Source organism: Numida meleagris, chromosome 3 (assembly GCF_002078875.1).
Source record: "Numida meleagris isolate 19003 breed g44 Domestic line chromosome 3, NumMel1.0, whole genome shotgun sequence".
In the NCBI taxonomy this organism is placed as follows: Eukaryota; Metazoa; Chordata; class Aves; order Galliformes; family Numididae; genus Numida; species Numida meleagris.
In genome coordinates this window covers 16,467,892-16,487,672 of record NC_034411.1, presented here as the reverse complement: position 1 = coordinate 16,487,672, position 19,781 = coordinate 16,467,892, and the positions used below count along the sequence as shown (strand labels likewise).

Here is a 19,781-nt window from a genome sequence, read left to right as displayed (position 1 = left end):
GAATTTCTGCCGTGCTGTTAGCCTAGGTGTTTGGTTGCAGACTAAATGGTGCTGTTGATCCTGTCTCTGTGTTTTGTTTGCTGTGCTTGCCATTTGCTCTGAAGACTCAGACAGCTGTATATGTATGCTGTTACTGTCGGTTACATGGGTCTTCACTTGTCTCAAAGCACCTAAGTACAGTAAGAAAAGGTTAGTGAGTCAGAAACACAGTCTCCTATTCTCATGCTCTTACATTTTTTAACTTTACTGTAGGACTTTTCCACACTGGGAAGCTAGTGTCCAGTGAATGAAGGTGTGAATTTAGAGCATGTAACTCTTTAAAGTTTCCTACTGTGCAGCCACTCTGCTGTTCCAGGGCTGCTGGGTTTCTCCTACCTTTTCCCCATTTCCATGCTGGCATCAAAACAGGATACAGCATGGGAAAGAGTGACTTTCATGAGCCCTGTGCTCCATCTGAGTCCTGTATTGCTGTAGGGAACGAGCACTGGACTTGCAAGTGTCTTTCTATTCTTCAAGGTTACTTTTTCACTCTGGTTCCACTGCTGATATTGACAATTCTAATGTCTTTCACAAGTTCTGACATCATTTACGTGTCTGCTATTGATCAGTTACTTCAGTGAAATGTCTTTGTATTATTTCAAAGTAGCGGTGCTTTAATTAACCCCTAGAACTGCATGCGGTAACTGACTTCCGTTGCATGAAACCTTTGTAACACCTGAGCAATGCCTTTCCTATCACTAGTAGAATCACCGTGGGCACTGTGTTGAGGAGCATGTGGAGGATGGGCATGTAGAAGGAGGAGATTCATAAAAGATTTGGAACAGGGCCTGTTTTGGCTGTTAGCTGCTGGTGGGAAATACAAGCAACTTGGAAGGGCAGGGAATAAAGTCATGGCCTTGCAAAAAGCTTCCAAGAGCACTGGCGTTGCCCACAGGAGTGTCTCAGCTATTCTCACAAAGCCTTATGAACGCAGCAAACCCCAGACCAGGGGTCATAAGCAAGCTGCAGAACAGTCGCCAGTCTTCCCTTTGGTTGTCTTGTGTCTCAATCTGCCCTGAGGTGGCTGAGTGTGATTTTTCTCTCCTGTGTGTTTTGACTGCCAGGAATGACCAGGTGTGTCCCAGATTTTCTGCTCTACAAAGTGCCTCACTGCATCTGCAGTTGTGACATCTGTCTTACCGGTGAAAATTACTAAGTGAAAATAGAAGATGAAAACCATAACTATACCTTTTGTACTCTGCTGTTCCTTTGAATCCTTCAGTCTGTTGTCTGTTCTTAGAAGGCACCTTTCTTTTACTGTGGTACAGTGAATCAAACTGAATTCATTCCCTCTGTCAGAGAAATGAAAGAGCTACCGAGTGCCACTGCCACCAAATATATCCACAGGTGTTTTCAAGGGAAAAGGCGTCTGAGTAGTCACTTAGCCTCAGCTCGGGCTCCACTCTGCCCAGCTTTGACTGTAGCGGTAGTTTCACTCCCTTTGTTGTGAAAGAAATGGAGTTGAAAGATGTCTCTAGGGCTTTTCTGCATTCTGGGTTTGTTTCTTCGCTTTGTTTCTTTGTTGTTTTTTTTTTTAATTGTTCTGCTTTGAAAGATATGGAGGAGAAGGGAAAATTGGGAAGAAATAAGAACCCACTGTATTTTCTCTACCCTCAGTAAAAACCTTTCATTTTCATAGTACATCTTCAGCCAGTGTTTTCTGCACATATTTCTATTGCTCTAATAAATGCTGGAATTTTTTGTTATTTCGTTAGTTATTCTGACAGTGAATTATCACATAATGATTAAATAATTTTAGCTCTTCTCATAATACAGAGCTCGTAGTGTTGTGCTTTATGATGCTTGAATCTTCTGACATATTTGAACCGTATCCGTAAAATCTGACAGGTAATGAATGGTTTTGTTCACTTTTTAGACGTGACAAGCTATGGATCTGCATGGAGTTTTGTGGAGGTGGCTCTCTACAGGATATTTATCATGGTACGTCAAGACCATAATTCCTTAAAAGCTAAGTAAAGCTTGTTTTAAGAAAATGGAGATGATTACAGTGTTTTGGAATCAAAGAGGACGAATCTTAAATTTAGTATCCATAATAATCCACTGAAGGTCAACTTTAGCTTATTTAAGTATTTATGTAATAGGTTGTTTTTCTCTTTTTTGAAACACAATGAACTGTAGCAGGGTGGAGTAACAGAAATTGTTTCCTTCCTTCATCAGTTCATATACTGATCACTGCTTTCCTAAGACTGTAAAATTGGACAATATTATATAGTTAAAAAAAAAAACTTGTATCCCAGTGTGTTGTCTTCATAGTCATTTCATTTTTGAGCTTTTGAACTTTGCTTTAATATAATCAATACCACGGCCTACAGATACCTAGATAAACAGACTGATGAGCACGGATGTTCTTGTCTTTTGTAAGAAGTGACCTTCTGTATGTTAGTAATTCAGTAGTGCCCCAAAGGCCTTTTCATTGCATGGCACGTGAAAAGCAAAGGTGGCCTACATGTTTGCTTTAGGCCTAAGTGCACTGAGTGGTCGAATAAACAAGGAATGTATGTAGTTCTGTTGCATACTGTCAAGATTAGACAACTGATCGCTGGGTTTTGACCAAGTCAGTTTTGAGAGTTTTTTATTGCCCTGGCAGTGAGGCTTGCTTAGGAAATGACTATGCTACAAGCATGTAACAGCTCTGTGATTGGGAGATGATGTTTTTCAGACAGGAAATCCATCCAGATTCTAAATGTTGAAGATTTTCCATGTTAGGTTCCTCACATCCTTCTCATGTACATAACAGCTTGCATGTGTTTTTTACATTTAACTTGGGTGCAATTAAAACGAGGCAGCAATTCACAAATTCACACCGTGTTCACATTGCAGTCATTTGAGCCTGTTCTTGTTGATCCCTCACATCTTCACCAGTGTTGATCAGAGCATGGTGCCTGATAGGCTTTGTTTTTTGGAACACCTGTAGAGTAGGAAATGAGCTCATGTGGCTTAAATGCCTGAACAGATGTCATACTGCTGCTTCCTGTCACAGCTGATTTTTTGACTTCTCTGCCAGTAGCAGCTAGAGTGAAAGGTTCTTTTCTGGTCTTAATTACATTACTAAATTCTTACACGAATTGAACCATAGCCCTCAGCAATTAAATCTGAAGTAAAATAATCATTTAAGTTAGCTCAGTATCAGTTTCTCAAAATAAGCACGGGTTTTGAAGAAACTGTAGTTTAATGCTCAATTCTTACTTAATTTTTAACTCCCTACTCCAATGTGAAACCCCATCCAACCGTTCTGTTTACAAGCTTCTCAGGTTTTACCCAAAACAACAAAGACTGCATGTCTGGTCATAAAACCTTTAATTTCAGGATCAAAGTCAAGTGACTGAGGATGAGTCGCGAGCCGTTCCTTGCTTATGGTTCGGTGTTTGTTCTGCATATGTGTTCCAAATGTAGTTGTTTTAAGAGACTTGAGTGAGGTGGGACCCTAGAGGGAGGGGATGACACTTGTGTAGCTGCAGAGACTGCTCAGAGGGAGAGGATGTGAAAAGGTGCCTGCTGTGGCAGGAGCAACAGCGCTGGCGGAGCATGTGGAGAAAGGGCAGAGGAGCTTCAGGCAGCAGGTCGTGTGGCTGCAGGGGGCAGAGAACAGGTTAGAAGGGGCAGAGCTCGAAGGGGCTTTGAAGTCCAGGACACGGCAGATTCGTGCAGGGGGAAGAGTTGTACTTAAATCACTGCTTCTGTTGTTATAGAATATTTTTTGTGGTGGTTTTTTTTTTTTTTCCTTCCTCCTGTCTGCTTTGAGATTAACATATCTGGAAAGCGAGCAATTTCCATTCCAATGGGACTAGATAATTTTTGAATTTGAAAACCTTTTGGTAGTACTTGTGATGTTCCATCTGGGGGAAATTTAAGTATGTTCACTGGGTGATTCTACTGAAATAAGATCCTCTCAATGTTAGAGGAAATAAAGTGAGGTATAGGTTTGGAAAGGACAATATCTTACCTGATTTTGAGGGTTTTTTTCCATTTCAGTGACTGGACCACTTTCAGAACAGCAGATTGCCTACGTTAGCAGAGAAACACTACAGGTAGTGTACTCTAAGGTTCTTGTGGTTATATACATTTAACTGTAATGTAAAATCATTAAAAGCTAAAAGTAAAAGCTACAAATACATGTCATGTCATGAAAGTGCAGTGTTTGGAGCACTTAGCAATTTTCCCTGCTGAGGAAGTCCTGTTACAGCCTAGAACTGGTTTGTTTAATTATGTGACCCTGAATGATCCTCGATTATTTGAGGAAAACTGTCATCTACTCTCTGCTGTTTTTTTGTTTGTTTTAAGAGGGATAAAAAACGGTTTATTTATTTGTTTGTATATGTGATGCAAGTTAGTTATTACAAGTGTGAAGGAAAATTTTAAGACTCAGTTTTGCGCATCTGATAGGTATGTGCCAACAAGGGGGAAAAGAAACTTGTATAGTCAAGGTGTTCTAATTATGGTCTTCAGCCTCTCCTTATGGTTACGTTAACTTTTATATTTCTTTCTTAAGTTAAGCATCTAGCTCACCAGTAAAACGTCACGAGAACCAGCTTTTTTTTTGTTTGTTTTATGTCTTGGTTCCATGTCAGAGAGCAGCTCTTGGCTTCCACTGAATGCAGAGCTCTTGAATGCCATTAGTTGAGAGCCTCTCACGCTCAAGATAGCTCTGTCCCTGAGCCAGCTCTGTTGCATGCCACTGACCGTTTCTCTACACTGTGCCAGAGACTGCTTTCTTCTGACTTCCAGAACGTGACATCTTCTTGCAGTGAAGTCTTGACTTAAATAGTATGTGGGAGTGTTTTGTTTTTCGAACCTTAAATACCTGGAGTTATATTTGGAGGTCCATATGTAAAAACCCATTAAGTGGTCAGAAAAACCCCCAAAAATGGTTGCTATCAGTTCTGGTTGGAATCAGTGATACTGATTCTGAATCTGTAGATACTGTAAATATGGACCTTCCTCCAGGCATTCAGTTTTGAAAATGATACCCTGAGATTCTTAGTGGGCAGTGGTAAAAGTGAAGAGGTATCGTGCTTTTTTTTGTGCTGTTGACATCTCGAGATGTAAATGTGAAGAGCATATGTGGGACACTTCTAGGTAATGCCAGTTGTTGTAATGGTGGGGTCAGTGCTTCAACTGCACTCTCTACCAAAAGCAAATTGAGTCCAATTTTAGGTATGCATACATCCCTGCAGTGAGGATGCACAAAGTCCGTTGATCTATCTGGGTACCTTCAGCCATTTGCCCCAGAGAACCTGTGCTAAAACATCACTGAGCCCTTCAAGGAGTTGGATTTCACCATTAATTAGTACTTTTATATTGCATTTGGATTTTCCTGAATTGACAAAAAAAAAAGCCCCAAACTGCATTTTCAGTGGTACTGTTGTCAATCTATACAAAGAAAATCTTGAAAATTTCACTTGAAAATCTCAAGCTAGCGTTTCCCAATTTTTCCTGTTGATATATTTATGAGCATCCATGAAAATGCTCATAATTGAAAATAATCCTTATATGGGTTTTGAAATCAACCATGTGATGTCTTGCATGAGCTAAGTGGGAGTTTAAAAAAAAAAAAAAAAAAAAAAAATTGTCTTGACATGGGTATCTCCAGTGAAATGTAATCGTTACAGAGGCTGATGATCACAAAATGCTGCAGATGTTTACCAGCTGCTTGCCCATGAAAGAGGATTTTAGAGATAAGCCCAGAGCGTCAAAAGTGGTGTGCTCTGTGATTCCTCATGTGAGGATTTGACTTCATGGTATTATTTCAGATCTCGTGTTGAGGCACTGAGTCCTAAAATGCTTCAGTGCCATTCCTGCCTGCAGAAATGCATGACTTAAAGTTGAACCGCAGCATTAGCCCCGAGGAGCTGCCTGCTAGCGTGCTTCTAGAGTTAGTTGAGGCCTGTAATGGCACAGGTGATCTCTGAGCTTGGTATCTGGTGATCAGACTGCTGAATAGAATACCGTTAGGCAATTTAAAGTAATTAACTTGCTCTAAAAAGGTGACAGTTAACATGTCCAGAGGAAAACTTAACCAGAAAATTCTTTCCTATCAATAGATTGATGGTGACTGGTATTCCTCCATTCCACCCCTGCTTTTAGATGTTATGCTACTATATATATGGAATTTGCAAGTGCATTTAAGAGTCACTGAAATAAAAGAATGTTCTTCAATCAGAAAGTCATTTAGATGACTGAAAAATTTACACTAAATAAGTCTGTTAATTAAATAGGAAATGCATATTAAATTAAAAAATATTGGACTAAATTAATTGGTTTTTTTTTTGCAGGGGCTATATTACCTGCACAGTAAAGGAAAAATGCACAGAGACATAAAGGTGAGTAAAAACGGAATGGAGTTTTGGTGTTTTTAGGATAATCTGCATCATTATCTCATAAGGGTCTTTACTGTTACGCTACAGTTTTGGGGATGCTTCCTAAATATGTAAGGTTTTTCTGCTTATTAGAATAATGTTTTCTGCCCACCAGAAGAAAAAAATCCAGCTTTTAAAGTGCATGGAAATAATCTGTTCTTTTAATTGGAGCCACACACTTATTTTGATCAGTGCAGTGGAATTTCATCATCAGCTGCTGTCCAGTACAGCTTGTGTTCAGATACCTGACAGGATGCGTTCTGTGCAGAAGGAAAGGCTTGGTCTTTCCCACACCTTTCTGAGAAGCTTGACGTACCCTTCTGACTGAACCAGCAAGTAAACAGAGCTGTTGCTTGGCTTCTTGCTTCTTTTCTTGGTGAGCAGATTGCAGGGCAGTGGCTGCTGTTTCTCGTGCTCCTTATAGACTACTTGTCTCCTCCTGCACATACTAAAATTAGAGAGCCCCACAAATCAGGCTCTTAGCACCAACTTCCTTAAAACTTCATCTCAGCAAAGCTGTATCAAAGGTGGCTTGCTCATACCATTATACTCCCTGTTAATAGTTTCCTTCTGATACTTCCTGTTGACTTTTTGTCCCTGGAGTTTTATTACCTACTGTTTGCATTTCCAAACTGTTCCCTGCTCAGATTCCAGCTTTCATTTGGCAAGCTACCTTCCTGGAAATATGTCAGCAGATTACTGTATTCCTTTGTGTTGTGCATGTGTTTTTGTTTATCTAGCTTTTGTGTTTCTTTCTAATTAGGGACGCAGTAATACGTAGTAGCTTCAACTGTAGGTGCTTTAGTACGGGTGAACTCCAAGTCATCCTTGTTGTCTGCAGGAGGTTACTTGGGTTTTGTGCCACCAGGAAAGTAATTTCTGAATGAGAGATTCATTTGGACACTGAACTTGAACATTTTTCATCGTACTTGATAGGATGAGAAATGATGCTTGTAAGGCTGCAGTGCATAGATACTCATTTCTAAACAGAACTGTGCTGATGAAAACATTGAGGTGTGTGGGTTTTTTTAAAAATAAAAGAACACATGAACATGAGCATGGAAAAATACTACCTTCATCTGCAGCTCTTCTGACTGACATTACGTTTGCTTCCCTCAGTAGCTAAGTTATGTATGTAGTGTATCTGTCCTGGTAGTCTTGAAAGGTGAACAAGGTCAAGAGCATGTTAACTGGGCCGTTGCACTATTTACCCAGCTCCATTCGTGAGGGCCATTAACTGTACTTGTGCAGCATTTGCCAAAGTAAGCTTTGTAGCTGGAGTGTGACTGCAGGCCTGACTTGTTCTCTATGCAACCCCCTACCTGTGCGAACACCGCTGCTCTGAGAGCCCCGTGTGCTGCCTTTGTGCTCGGTTTGTGGGCCAGGCTGGTGGCTGTAGCGCTGCTCTGCTGTGTGTTCGGTCAGCTCCTGCCTTTGCTTGGTACTGCCTGGAGCTGCTTGCCTTCTTTGGAGCAGGTTTGCTCCCAGTTCTTTCTTGTGGTATTTTCATGGTTCCAGCTATGGCTTGGATTCAGCTTTGGTTATTGAGCTGCTTCTTGAAGTGGTGCATGTAGCCACGCAGCACTGTGCTCTTCAGAGGGAGCACTAACGGAATCTCTGCTGCATAAAGATGGAAATAGTTTTGTTAAACATTGGAATATCAAGGGAGGTCCTGAGGGCTATAATTGTCGTGGCCCTGAAAGGAGACAAAACCAGCTCCGGCGTATGAAAAGAAAATCAAATTACTTCCGTTGTGACCTTTAGAGTTCCTATTTCCTTTCAGTCAGTGTAAATAGAAAAAAGAAAGTAAGAATTCATCTTCATAAGCAAATCATCGTAATTCTGCTCTTTGAGAGGGTTTTGTGTACAATGGGGAACTTTGTAATACTGTACTAAACTTAAAATTCATGAGGAATACTGCGTATCTGAGTTCCTTTATGTAACAGAATGGCAAGTTACTAATTTCACAGACATCTCCTTGTTAATGCTACAGATTTCTCAAATGCACAATCCTTATTTTATCTTTTCACTGCTAATTTGCCGTCAGATATTACATAAAGATTGGTTTTAGTATAGCATCAGAAAAATCTGCATGTTTTAATTCAAGTACACTTCTTTTTTTAAGGGAGCAAACATTCTTTTAACGGACAATGGACATGTAAAGTTAGGTAAGTTAATAAACAATCTCCTAATAACACTGTAAATTGTGTGTAGACTGAGAACAAAACCTTGCTGATTTTGTTTAATTACGTAAGGGTTCATTATGTGAGGAATTAGCCAATGTCAGAATTCTTTTTCCCTTGTTGGTAAGATCTAACTCAGCAGCACCAAATTATTGTCTTAGGGAGTGACTGGAGTCTTGTTTTGCAACACTGAGATAAAACTTTCTGATGTTGCAAGGATGAGGTGAAAGTCAAATCAAACGTTTTCAAAAACTTTTCTTAAATGTACCATTTACATTTCTTAAATGTTCTTAAATGTGAAAGATACCTTTAAAAACAGCCTGAAACAACCCCTTAGATGATATTAAGTAAGTGATTTATTTTGTCTTATTAAAGGAATGCTTGTAGTTAGAATTTCTGTGCTATTGTTTTGGTTTCTTGCCCTAACGACGGAGGCATGTTTGTGTGCAGCCTCCATGTTTGGTAGGCAACTGAGAGGGATTAATCAAAAGTAGCTGAGATTCATCAAGTTTTCCATTATTTGCTTTGGTTATTTATTTTTTTGTTAATTATTTTCCAGTATTTTTAGGAAACTCATACAGTGAAGAAATCAAACTGTCACGTCCTTAAAAACTGAGTTACTTCAGAAGTTCTTAATGATCTTTGTTTTTTATAGCTGATTTTGGAGTATCCGCGCAGATAACAGCTACAATTGCCAAAAGGAAATCGTTCATTGGCACTCCATATTGGTAACTGTGTTTTGCTTTGTCATCAATATGTATGTAGCATACATCATGCTGCTGAAAAATGTATGTTAACATCATGCTACAAACTTTCTGCGTAGACTAATCACTAAAAACTGTAATGTTCATGGGGTTGTGTCTTTTTTTTAATGCTATATCCTGATGTAGCTGACCATTGATGAAATCGTTCAAATGCTCTGAAACATTGAAACCTCATCTGTGTGCTGCTATTACTGTTGACTAATGGATTGCAGTTTAGTCTTGATTTTGTCTGTCTGTGGTTTTATGTTTTTAACTGTGATCTTGATTTTTTTTTTTTTTTTTTCCTTCCCAATTCCCATTTTGGTCTCTTCCATTTCTTCCCTTCTACCCCAAACAAGTCTTTTCTGTAACTCTTCAGCTGATAACGAGTTTCATTTGTTTGTCTTCGTGGATTCTTTTGCTGATTGTGAAATGATTTCTCTAAGCCATGTTTTTCTTTGTTGTTTTCAAGCAAAAACTAAAGCAAAAAAAAGACTGAATACAAAATTAAGATTCTGTAGTATTATATACTGATGGAAGTATATCTTTATATAAAGATATTTAGATATTATTTAAAGATATTTTTATCTTTATATATATCTTTTCACATATATATTTATATTTATCTTTATATAAAGATATTCTTCCATCACTAAACTAGTTTGTGTAATTTATCTTTTCTAAAGTTCAGCTTTTTATTTTCTTCTTTCTTTGTACTGAAAGTGATTGTTCCCTTTTTGCTTTTGAAGTACACAATGCATATTCTTCACTGTAAAATAGCAGTTTTATATGTTTCCTAGAAAGATACTCAGAATTCTCTTACGTGGCAGCGTAGGATACACAAGGAAAACGTATGGATGGTAAAAAGCTGTGTTCAAATATTTGGTCTTTGAAATAGATTCAAGCACAGCGTTTTTAGCATTTTTCTGTAGTATAAGTCACGCCAAGGCACAGATTCACTTCCTTTTCTGAGTAGCACAAACACCCATCGGTCATGATTGTGTAACTGATTTGTTGCTCTGTTTCCTGAGTAAGATGTCTGGGTGGCTTGAGTCCTGGCCTGTATGACTGTGTAACTTCCAAATTGCACCAGGGTTCTCAAATGACATGCCGCAACCTTAAACAATAATTATTAAAGCATTACATCAGTTACATACTTGCAAAATGCATCAATTTTCAGTAGCAAGTCTTATCAGATTTGGGAGTAGAAGTAAGTAAGGAAAACTGTTCAGACTGTAAAGAAGTTGTAATCAGTGTGAACATTTGAGTGATCCTTAAAGGTGTCTGAGCAGGGAAGGATGTGGTGGTGGGATGGGGGAGAAGTGAAAGGCAAAACCTCTGTGCAGTGTCGTCAGTTCTAGTAACCTCACTATTTACCCTTGCATTCCTTCTCTTCTGTGTCTTTCTAAAGTTAGTGCGTGTTTCTCCTCTGTGTTGGTAATTCATTCCACCTTTAGTATCTTTTTTTGATTTACTGTTGTTTTTTCTATGAGTTCTACATGAAAGTTTATGTAAATATTTCACATTTGTACCACCAAATCTGATGTCATCCTCAGATGTACAGTTAAGGATATCTGTGTTTAAATAATGCATCATTTGGGATGCTTTACTGTAGCGCTCATTAAGTTACATTCCTCTGTCCTGCCTATTTTGAGTTGTGTGTCCTATTCCATTGATCCTTTTCAGGTGATTTGGGTTAGCGAAGTTCAAAGCTTAAAAACTTGAGCGCTTTTGGCATTTGATACGGCTGTATAGGACAGTCAGATGCAGAATTTCTTTGGCAATCCAAAACATGCAGCAATTCCTAGTGAATCACTTCATTTAGGTATTCTTCTTTGTGTAAATGATGTTAATTTTTTTCACCTGAGGATCTGAAGTTGCTTTGTAAACTTAAAAAAAGGTCTACTGATACTACAGTGAGGCAGATACCGCAAACAAGGAGTGCTCTGTGCCAAACTGACAGGTCTCATGTGTCCAGAAGAAAAAAAAGCTGTCATTTTGTTGCATTTTTTGTTAGAATACTTCTCTTGCAAGTCAACTGGTGACTTTCTGTGGCAATGTGTGTATTTGGATACTCTTGGCATTTTGTTCTTGCTGAATAATTACACCCTAAGCTGTTTGGTGGTCCAGAGATTCCTTGTTTTCCTGCAGAAGTACAAGGCAGATTGGTTTCATCCACTTCCTTCCTATTTACTTACAGGGAGATGATAGAGGAAAACTGCATGCTCGCTACAGGGAAGAAGGATTTCTAACTTGGAAATTATTTACTTATTGCTACTCTCAGCTGAATACACAAGTGCTGCAATGTTTATTCATTGAAAAGGAAGAGAACTAGGGAAAAACCTGTTACTTTCTAAATTTTGTGGTCTACAGGCTAAATTTTTGAAGTTTAAAATCAAGAAATGTATACATTATATGCTTTTTTACATGCACACATATACGAGTGTGTATATGTATATGCATTTGTATGCATGCATATATATGCACACAAGCACATAGAAATGTATATGTAGCATATTGAGATCTGTTGAGAAATTAAAAGTAAATGACTGCATACAGAAGAATGTTTGATTTGTGATGAGAAGTGTATCTTACATAAAATATCTTCTACTGTGTAGGATGGCACCAGAAGTTGCTGCAGTAGAAAGAAAAGGTGGCTATAACCAACTCTGTGATCTGTGGGCAGTTGGAATAACTGCAATAGAGCTTGCTGAACTTCAGCCTCCAATGTTTGACCTGCATCCAATGAGGTTAGTAAGGGGTTAAAGTTTGTTGTATAAATACAGCTTTGTAAATAATTCATTTGGAATAGTTGGCTCTGTATACTTGTGGTGTCTGGGGCTACTGCAGGGATGTTTAGAGAATCATAGAACGGCCTGAGTTGGAAGTGACCTCAGAGATCCCCTAGTTCTGTCCTCCCTGACATGGGCGGAGTTGCCAACCATTAAATCAGGAGCCAGCTCAGGCTGCCCAGGGCCCTATCTAACCCTGCCTTCAGCACCTCCAGGGATAAGGCATCCACAGCTTCTCATGGCAGCTTCTGCCAGCACCTCACCAGTCTCTCATTTAAAAATTTGCAGTGACATGTAAGATAAATCTCCCCTCTTTTAGGTTTAAAAAAAAAAAAAAAATCACCCTTGTCTTATCACTATCAGACTGTGTGAAAAAACGAAGTCAGTCTCAGTCCTGTAAGCTCTCATTAAGTATTCGGAAGGCTGCATTGAGGTCCCTTCAGAGCCTTCTGTTCTTCAGGATGAACAAGCTCAGCTCCCTCAGCCTTTATTCATACGAGAAGTGCTCCAGCCCTCTGAGCACCTTCATGGCCCTCTGGACCCACTCCAACAACTCCACATTTTTCTTTTGCTGGAGACTCTATGCCTGGATGCAGTACTCGAGATGGGGCCTCACAAGGGCTGAGCAGAGAGGGACAGTCCCCTCCCTTGCCCTGGTGCCACCCCTCTTTTGATGCTGCCAAGGATGATGATGTTGGCTTTCCAGATTGCAAGTGCACAGTGCTGGCTCACATTAAGTGTTTCATCTACCAGGACCCTTAAGTCCTTCTTGGCAGGGCTGTTCTTAGTGAGTTCTTCTCCCAGAATGTAAACATAGCTGGTATTTCCCCAACCCAGGTGCAGCACTGTGCTCTTGGCCTTGTTGAAATTCATTAGGTTCCCATGGGCCCACCTTTAGAGCTTGTTCGGGTCCCACTGGATGGCATCCCTTCCTTCTGTTGTGTCAGCTGCACCATTCAGCTTGATGTCATCTGCAAATTCGCTGTGAGAGCACTCGATCTCATCACCTTTGTCACTGATAAAGATGTTGAGGAGCACTGATCCTAAGATGGACCCCAAGGGGACAACACTTGTGACCAGCCTCCACCTGGGCATATAGCTATTGACCACAATGGCTGCGGCCTTCCAATCGATTCCTTATCTACTGAGTAGCCCATCCTTCAAACCCATATCTCTCAATTTTAGAGATAAGGATGTGGTATTGGGCCATGAAAGAGGCCTTGCACAAGTCTAGGTAGACAACATCAGTTGCCCTTCTTTGTGCCACTGATGCTGTCCCTTGATCATAGAAGGGCACCAGGTTGATGAGGCACAGTCTGCCCTTGGTGAAGACGTGCTGGCTGTCTTGGATCACCTGGTTGTCCCTCATGTGCCTTAAAATCTCTTCCAGGTGGATTTGTTCCACAGTCTTCGCAGGCATAGAGGCCTGTAGTTCTTTGGGTCTATTTTTCTCCCTTCCTTAAAAATGGGAGTGATGTTTCCCTTTTTCCAGTCACCAGTGGCTTCACCTGACAGTCATCACTTTTCATATATGGTGGAGAATGGCCTGGCAGCTATATCAGCCAGTACCTTTAGGATTCTGAGGTACATGTCATTGGGGCCCCATAAACTTGTACACGTGCAGTCTCAGGAAGCGGTCTCGAACTTGCTTTTCTCTTACAGTGGGAGGGATTTTGCTCCCTCAGCCCGCACCTAGAGGTTCAGTGATGTGACAGACATGAGAAGCCTCCCTTGCAGTGAAAACTGAGACAGAGAACTCACTAAGTATCTCAGCCTTCTCCATGTCTGTTTCAACTAGTTTTCCCTTTTCATTTATCAGAGGGTGGGCATATGCTCTCTTTAGCCTGTCTCTTCCGGCTAGTGTACCTGTAGAATTCCTTCTTGTTATTTTTCACATCCCTTGCCAAGTGCAGTTTGATCTGTGCCTTGGCTTTCCTGATTCCAAAACTGTGTTATATTATATCATAATCATCCTCTAATAAATGCCATTCCAAATCTGCGTCATCTAACAGCGAAGGACCCAGATTAGTGACATTGCTATTACTACAGGGCCAACTCAGTGCCACCTGAAGCATTTAAAACTGCAACTCAGGCACCACCTCTACGACTGTTAACTATATTGTTTTTTAAATGTTTGTTTACCTCAAAATTTAGGTAAAAGCTCCTTAATTTTTTTATTTCAGACTTTGAACATGGTGTTTATAAGCATCTCTACTTTGGGAAGGCCTCCTGCTATGGCAATTAACAACTCTTTTTAGTGCGTAAATAAGCAGTGTTGTCCTGGTAGCTACTCTTAAACTGATAGATTTGCTCCCAGCAAAATAATGTCTTTACTAATCTTGTGTGTGTGTGCATGTATATTTCTATCTCTCTTTTTTTTTTCTTTCAGAGCACTTTTTCTAATGACAAAAAGCAACTTCCAGCCTCCTAAACTAAAGGACAAAATGAAATGGTAAGCACTTCTCTGTTTCAATAGATAATGATCATGTATTTCACTGGACTAATGTTCACCACTTCATTTTACAGGTCCAATAGTTTCCATCATTTTGTGAAAATGGCACTTACAAAAAATCCTAAAAAAAGACCTACAGCTGAAAAATTACTACAGGTATAAATCTGTTTTTTTTTTTCCTTTCATTTTTCCTTTTTGTAAATTATAAAATGGGAATGCACTTAATATGGCTGTTTGGAATTTTAACCTGCTTTTTCTTTGTTCTGTCTTTCAGCATCCTTTTGTTACCCAGCCATTAAATCGAAGTCTTGCTATTGAACTTTTGGATAAAATGAATAATCCTGATCATTCCACTTACCATGACTTTGATGATGATGATCCTGAGGTAAGAATATGTTATAACTACAAAATCAGATTGAATTAGTTTTCCAAGAAAACTATATGGTTAGCTAATGAACTATTATTTGTTGAACCACAGAATGTTTTGTTATCTCAGAAGTCTCAAGAGTTTGTTTTACTTCAGGTTTCCCTGCTGTGAAATGTTCTATGTGACACTTAGCAAAATTTGTTGTATTTGAGGAGGAGAAGCTCAAAGAGAGTTTAAATGTTAGTTTTATTTACTGTTGTCCAATTTGTGGTATGAAAGTAAATGTGGAAGATGTGAGTCCTGAGTTTTGTCGTATGTCCTGCTTTGTTTCTTCATGGAGTTGTTGCCATCTTCACTGAGTACAATCATAAAACCTTCTTGAACTCATATAGAACTTGTTATTTAGTTCTTAATCTGCTGTCTTAACAACTTTCTTACGAGAATGATCCAGTGGTTGTTTTTGTCAAGTGTTTTGCTGTGTGTCTTGCAGATTGTCTTTTCTACCTTAGAATATGAGACTTGATTTCACTTACTATTTTGTCAAAGGCTGTGTCTCTGATTTTTTTCTGCTTTAACAGCAGGGAAAAGATAGCATGCTTACGCAAGTGCAGGGCTGAAACGTTGCTTAAATTAGAAAAAGCAGATATTTTGTACATTGCATCCTATCTTCATATTTAATTGTATGTTATTGAAGACTTTCCTAATGTTTACAGTACCTTAATTGATTATCTCTTTCAGGGAAAAGAAATTCTTTTGACACAAATGCCACTGACTCATTAATTACATACTTGTGTTTTGTGTGCGTTATGTGGTTTTGGATTTTTTTTCCTATTGTAGTTAAACTACTATAAAATGCCTTCAAATGAAAATAGGCTTAAAAGAAGCATCTAACTTTAATATACTCATTTTCAGCTTTTAAAAGTTAAATGAGCTTTAGTATTTTCTAGAACATCAAGGACAAGGTGTCACAAACTTAGTCTGTTTTGTTCTTCCTTAGAAGTTGAAGTGAATGATTGTGGAAAGAAGTGAAGGTGAAATCTGTTGTGGAGAGCAGTGTGTTTAAGTACTTTCTAAATGAGTGAGGAAGGAGAGGAAGGCATATTTTTCAGTAAGAATCTCACCCTTCATTTTGGGCCAGTCACATGGGGAGTCTCTTCACTTTGTGTACTGAAGTGACTCCGTAGACATCTTACTGGCAGTTATCTGCAGCTTTCAAATTAGTATTCGCTCTTATGTCCCTTCTGACTTTGCTTTAAGAAGCCTCTTATTTTGTGCAATATATTACTTATCAGTTATTGCATAATGAAGCCTGGTATCAGGAAGAAACTGTGCCTTTTCTGGGGGAAAATAATAAAGAATCTCACAGCAGTAATCAGAGATGGTGCCGATTTTCATCATTTTGAAGGAACTAGGTGGGTTGATAGTACTTAAGCAAGCTGCCTTGCATGTCTTTTTGATTATATTCTTTCAAATGCTAGTTCATTTGCTGTTTACCTTATGCGGCGGAGGGATTTTTTGCTGCATTCATGGACTTCAGAGCTAGGTGTAATCTTCTCAGTCTTCATTCATCACGTGGCCTTGAGCTGTCCAGTGAGCTTCAAGCACCATTACATGTAGCATTGGATCATCTTCATCCAACGACTCAGATGTCATGTTACCAAATAATTTTCCATTGAGGCTTTTCATTTGCCTGTAAAATGAGATGTGCAGTAATGTTTGGGTAAATGTTTCCTTACAAAATAAATGAGTCTAGAATCTGCTTCCGTGATAAATTATTCAAGACATCTTGAGCAAGGTCTGTATATTAGATTAAGAATTCAGTCACAGTTAAAGCCATTGTAGACATTGTGGTCATTCCCATAATTAATCAGAGGAGTTAAGAACCGTACACTTTTGAGCATGCTCCAAGACCTGCCTGCTCATAGACCGAAGGTGTTCATCTGAACTTTGGGAATCGCCTCTCCTACACTAGTAGGATACCCTAAATGCACCCATCAGACATTGAAAGCAGCAACATAACGTGAGCTATGTTAGCTCTCCACCTGGCCCATGCTGATTTCGTAGGAATGCTGTTTGCTGCTGTTTGGGTAGGATAGTCTGGGGAGCTGTCTTACAAATGAAACATTCAGTGTAGAGGGGAAAAAAAAAACAACAAAAAATAACCTTGGTCCATGCAATCAGGTTGTTTGGATGCAATCAGGAAGGTGTCCCCTTGCTACAGTGAGAATTTGGTAGCAGTATGTGATTGTGGCATTTTCAATGTTTTTCTTACTCCAACTAATGGAGGACCTAATTGGGTTTCCAGTTCACTCAAAGACAGGATTTCCAATTGGTACTCTGTGTTCACTTCCTTATAAATAAACCATTGTATCTGCTGGCAGCTGTCTGTTCCTCATTTTCCTGTGACAGTGACTCTTGTGGTGATTACGATGATAGCTGAAAAGGTTGCAGAGAGGAAAGTGCGTATGTTTGAGCCTTTACACTGTATATTTTGGCTTTAAGACTGCTCTTGAGATCTGTCCCATGCCTTAAGTTGCACCGAAATGGCAGTTGTGTTGGAAGCTAACCTACATTCCTTTGTCCTCAAGAACGGTTTGGTTGCCTGCTGCTTCTATTGATTTGTTGTAAGCATAGGTCTTTCAAGGTGAGTTGAGGACTCTGTCCTCATGACAGGGCAGTGAGGATTTGGCTACTTCCAGTAATTCTGTCGTCAAGGAAAAGGAAGTGTGAGGGCAGGTTCTGCATGTAGTACAGTGTGAATAGCAGTGAACATCTGTGGCAGGATGCAAGGAACTTGTAAAATAATACTACAAAGGCAAAAATACCTGCCTCCTTTACTAAAACCTGGCTCATGACACTGATGTTACAAATGTGCACACACTGTGAGCAAATGAGCAATGCCTTTCAGCAAAGGATTATGAGTAAGCAACCTTTGGGCACTTTGTGTTTGAAATACACCAGTGGAAAATCAGATCAGACCTTGAACTGCATCTTGAGCTATCTATCTATCAAGCCAGTTTTAAAACGCAAAGCAGACAAACTGGAACTGCAGAAGAGGAGGACTGGCACTAGTTCCAAAACCAAACATGTGCCTGTGAGGTATATGGGAGAAAAATACCCTTAGTCCTGAAACCTGTCCAATTTCAAAAAAGACAAAAGTGAATGCAAAATGAGGTGAAACACTATATACGTGTGTAAGATTCTAACATGAAGCAAGAAAGTTGTGTGTGTTGAAAACAGGAGGGGCAGGAGGGGATTAATGCTTTCAGATGATATTTCATGGTTCAACAGTTGCAGAGCTATTCATGACTCCTCGTGAACCAGTTAAAGCTCTTTTCCATTGCTTTGTAGATAAAAGCTGCCAAGTGAAGATTATAATTAGTATTTATAAAAGCAAAGTTTATATCAAATTTCTGACAGTGTTATGTCAGATTACTTTTATTAAAAATTGTTTTGCTGCCATCTATTCAAAACAGAAGCGTAGCAAATGTGCAGTTCTCATAAATTACTTGTGGTGACATTATGGAGAATGAAACGTTTTTTTCCTAGAGAGTAAGATTTAATCACAGAAGACATTCTGAGAACACACTTTTGGGATTTATGTTGCTAATTTTGGGGCCTGATTGCACAGAGCAGACAATTGGTCTTGTAGTCTTGCTAAGAAACCTTGTGTTACGGTTTTTTAAGAGAACCTGCAGCAGTAGATGCGGACGGAAGAGAGAGAATCCAGCAGGGTCAAGGGAAAGCAAGTGAAGTCTTAAAGTCCATGATACTTAATTCTGTGCAGAAGTATATAGAAATCTGTGGAACAATAGAAATGGTCCATAAATATGAAGGTGGATTTCTAGAAATGATGGTATTGCTCTTGCTGAGCAGCACAAGGAATTTGCTACGTGATGCCAGGAATGTTCTCTTCTGTTGAGCTCTGAAAAGCTCTGGCTAACTTGTCATCTACTGAAAAGAAATAACTGATGTTTTAAGAATCGGTTTAGATTAAAAGTTGGGAAGATGATATAGATATCTAAACAAAGGAGAATGCTGTCAGCAAGTCTGAGTTAGTATTACCACTTATTTTGAAGCTGACAATACCAATAAACTGAACAGCACAAAAAGGAAGTGTTACATGAGCAAAAGCAACTGTTGGTCAGCATTGTCTTTGCATGCTCAAATCCAGATTTTATAAATAATTACACTGAAATTGAAGCTGTTTCCAGGGGAAATGTCTACAAGTAATTTTAACTTTAACATTAACCCATTATTTTTGGCTTCCACTTGTTTTCTTTTTTGACAGTATGCTAAAATGATGTGCTTAAAAAAACAGTGCACAGTATTGTTTCAAGTGAAATATACTTTAAAGTATTATTTTTGTTTTCTAGCCTCTTGTTGTGCCTCACAGAATTCATTCAACAAGTAGAAATGTGAGAGAAGAAAAGACGCGCTCTGAAATAAACTGTAAGCATATGTGTATGACATTCTTAAATGAATCATTGGTATGCACTTAAAGGGAGGCTATAGGAAAGAAGGGGACAAACTCTTTGTCAGGTTTTCTTGTGATACGACAAAGGAAAATGGTTATAAACTAAGAGAGGATTTAGACAGGATATTAGGAAAGTGTTCTTTATGGTAAGGGCGATGAGGCACTGTTACAGGTTGCCCAGAGTGCTGATGGATGCTCCGTCCCTGGAGGCACCTGCGGTCAGGCTGGACGGGGCTCTGAGCTCCTAATGGAGCTGTAGGTGCCCCTGTTCATTGCAGAGGAGCTGGACTAGATGACCTTTGAAGGTTCTTTCCAGCTCAAATGTTTTTATGACAATGTTGACCACTATTC

The 19,781-nt window shown here is 39.3% G+C and overlaps 1 protein-coding gene across 7 annotated transcripts in view; it reads left to right on the top strand.

The window, feature by feature from the left end:
* Positions 1-19,781, top strand: part of MAP4K3 (mitogen-activated protein kinase kinase kinase kinase 3) — an 81,918-nt gene that overhangs the window by 16,126 nt on the left and 46,011 nt on the right. For all 7 annotated transcript variants that reach the window (XM_021389865.1, XM_021389864.1, XM_021389863.1 and 4 more), the window contains exons 4-13: positions 1,916-1,980; positions 4,033-4,088; positions 6,333-6,380; positions 8,542-8,584; positions 9,255-9,327; positions 11,961-12,092; positions 14,524-14,586; positions 14,661-14,742; positions 14,861-14,971; positions 19,330-19,405. In XM_021389865.1, coding sequence (XP_021245540.1) covers positions 1,916-1,980; positions 4,033-4,088; positions 6,333-6,380; positions 8,542-8,584; positions 9,255-9,327; positions 11,961-12,092; positions 14,524-14,586; positions 14,661-14,742; positions 14,861-14,971; positions 19,330-19,405 — 749 coding nt within the window. The remainder of the gene's footprint in view (positions 1-1,915; positions 1,981-4,032; positions 4,089-6,332; positions 6,381-8,541; positions 8,585-9,254; positions 9,328-11,960; positions 12,093-14,523; positions 14,587-14,660; positions 14,743-14,860; positions 14,972-19,329; positions 19,406-19,781) is intronic.